Source organism: Carlito syrichta, unplaced genomic scaffold (genome assembly GCF_000164805.1).
Source record: "Carlito syrichta isolate Samal-C Ts95f unplaced genomic scaffold, Tarsius_syrichta-2.0.1 Scaffold297925, whole genome shotgun sequence".
Classification (NCBI taxonomy): Eukaryota; Metazoa; Chordata; class Mammalia; order Primates; family Tarsiidae; genus Carlito; species Carlito syrichta.
In genome coordinates this window covers 170,898-171,135 of record NW_007242021.1, presented here as the reverse complement: position 1 = coordinate 171,135, position 238 = coordinate 170,898, and the positions used below count along the sequence as shown (strand labels likewise).

Here is a 238-nt window from a genome sequence, read left to right as displayed (position 1 = left end):
CCGCTGGCCGAGATGGCGGATCCAGCCGAATGCAGCATCAAAGTGATGTGCCGGTTCCGGCCTCTGAACGAAGCGGAGATCCTCCGCGGGGACAAATTCATCCCCAAATTTAAAGGCGATGAGACCGTGGTGATCGGGGTAAGTGGCCGGGGCGTCTGGCCTCCCCTCCTGCTCCGCGCCGCAGCCCGGCGCCCCGACGCCCCGGACGGGGATGTGCCGGCCACCCCTTCGGACGTCG

General features: G+C 67.2%; 1 protein-coding gene across 1 annotated transcript in view; it reads left to right on the top strand.

Annotated features, from left to right (window-relative positions):
- Positions 1–6: 6 nt before the first annotated feature.
- Positions 7–238, top strand: part of KIF5C (kinesin family member 5C) — a 155,694-nt gene continuing 155,462 nt past the window's right edge. The window contains exon 1 of the mRNA XM_008054687.1: positions 7–138. Coding sequence (XP_008052878.1) covers positions 13–138 — 126 coding nt within the window. The 5' untranslated portion in view covers positions 7–12. The remainder of the gene's footprint in view (positions 139–238) is intronic.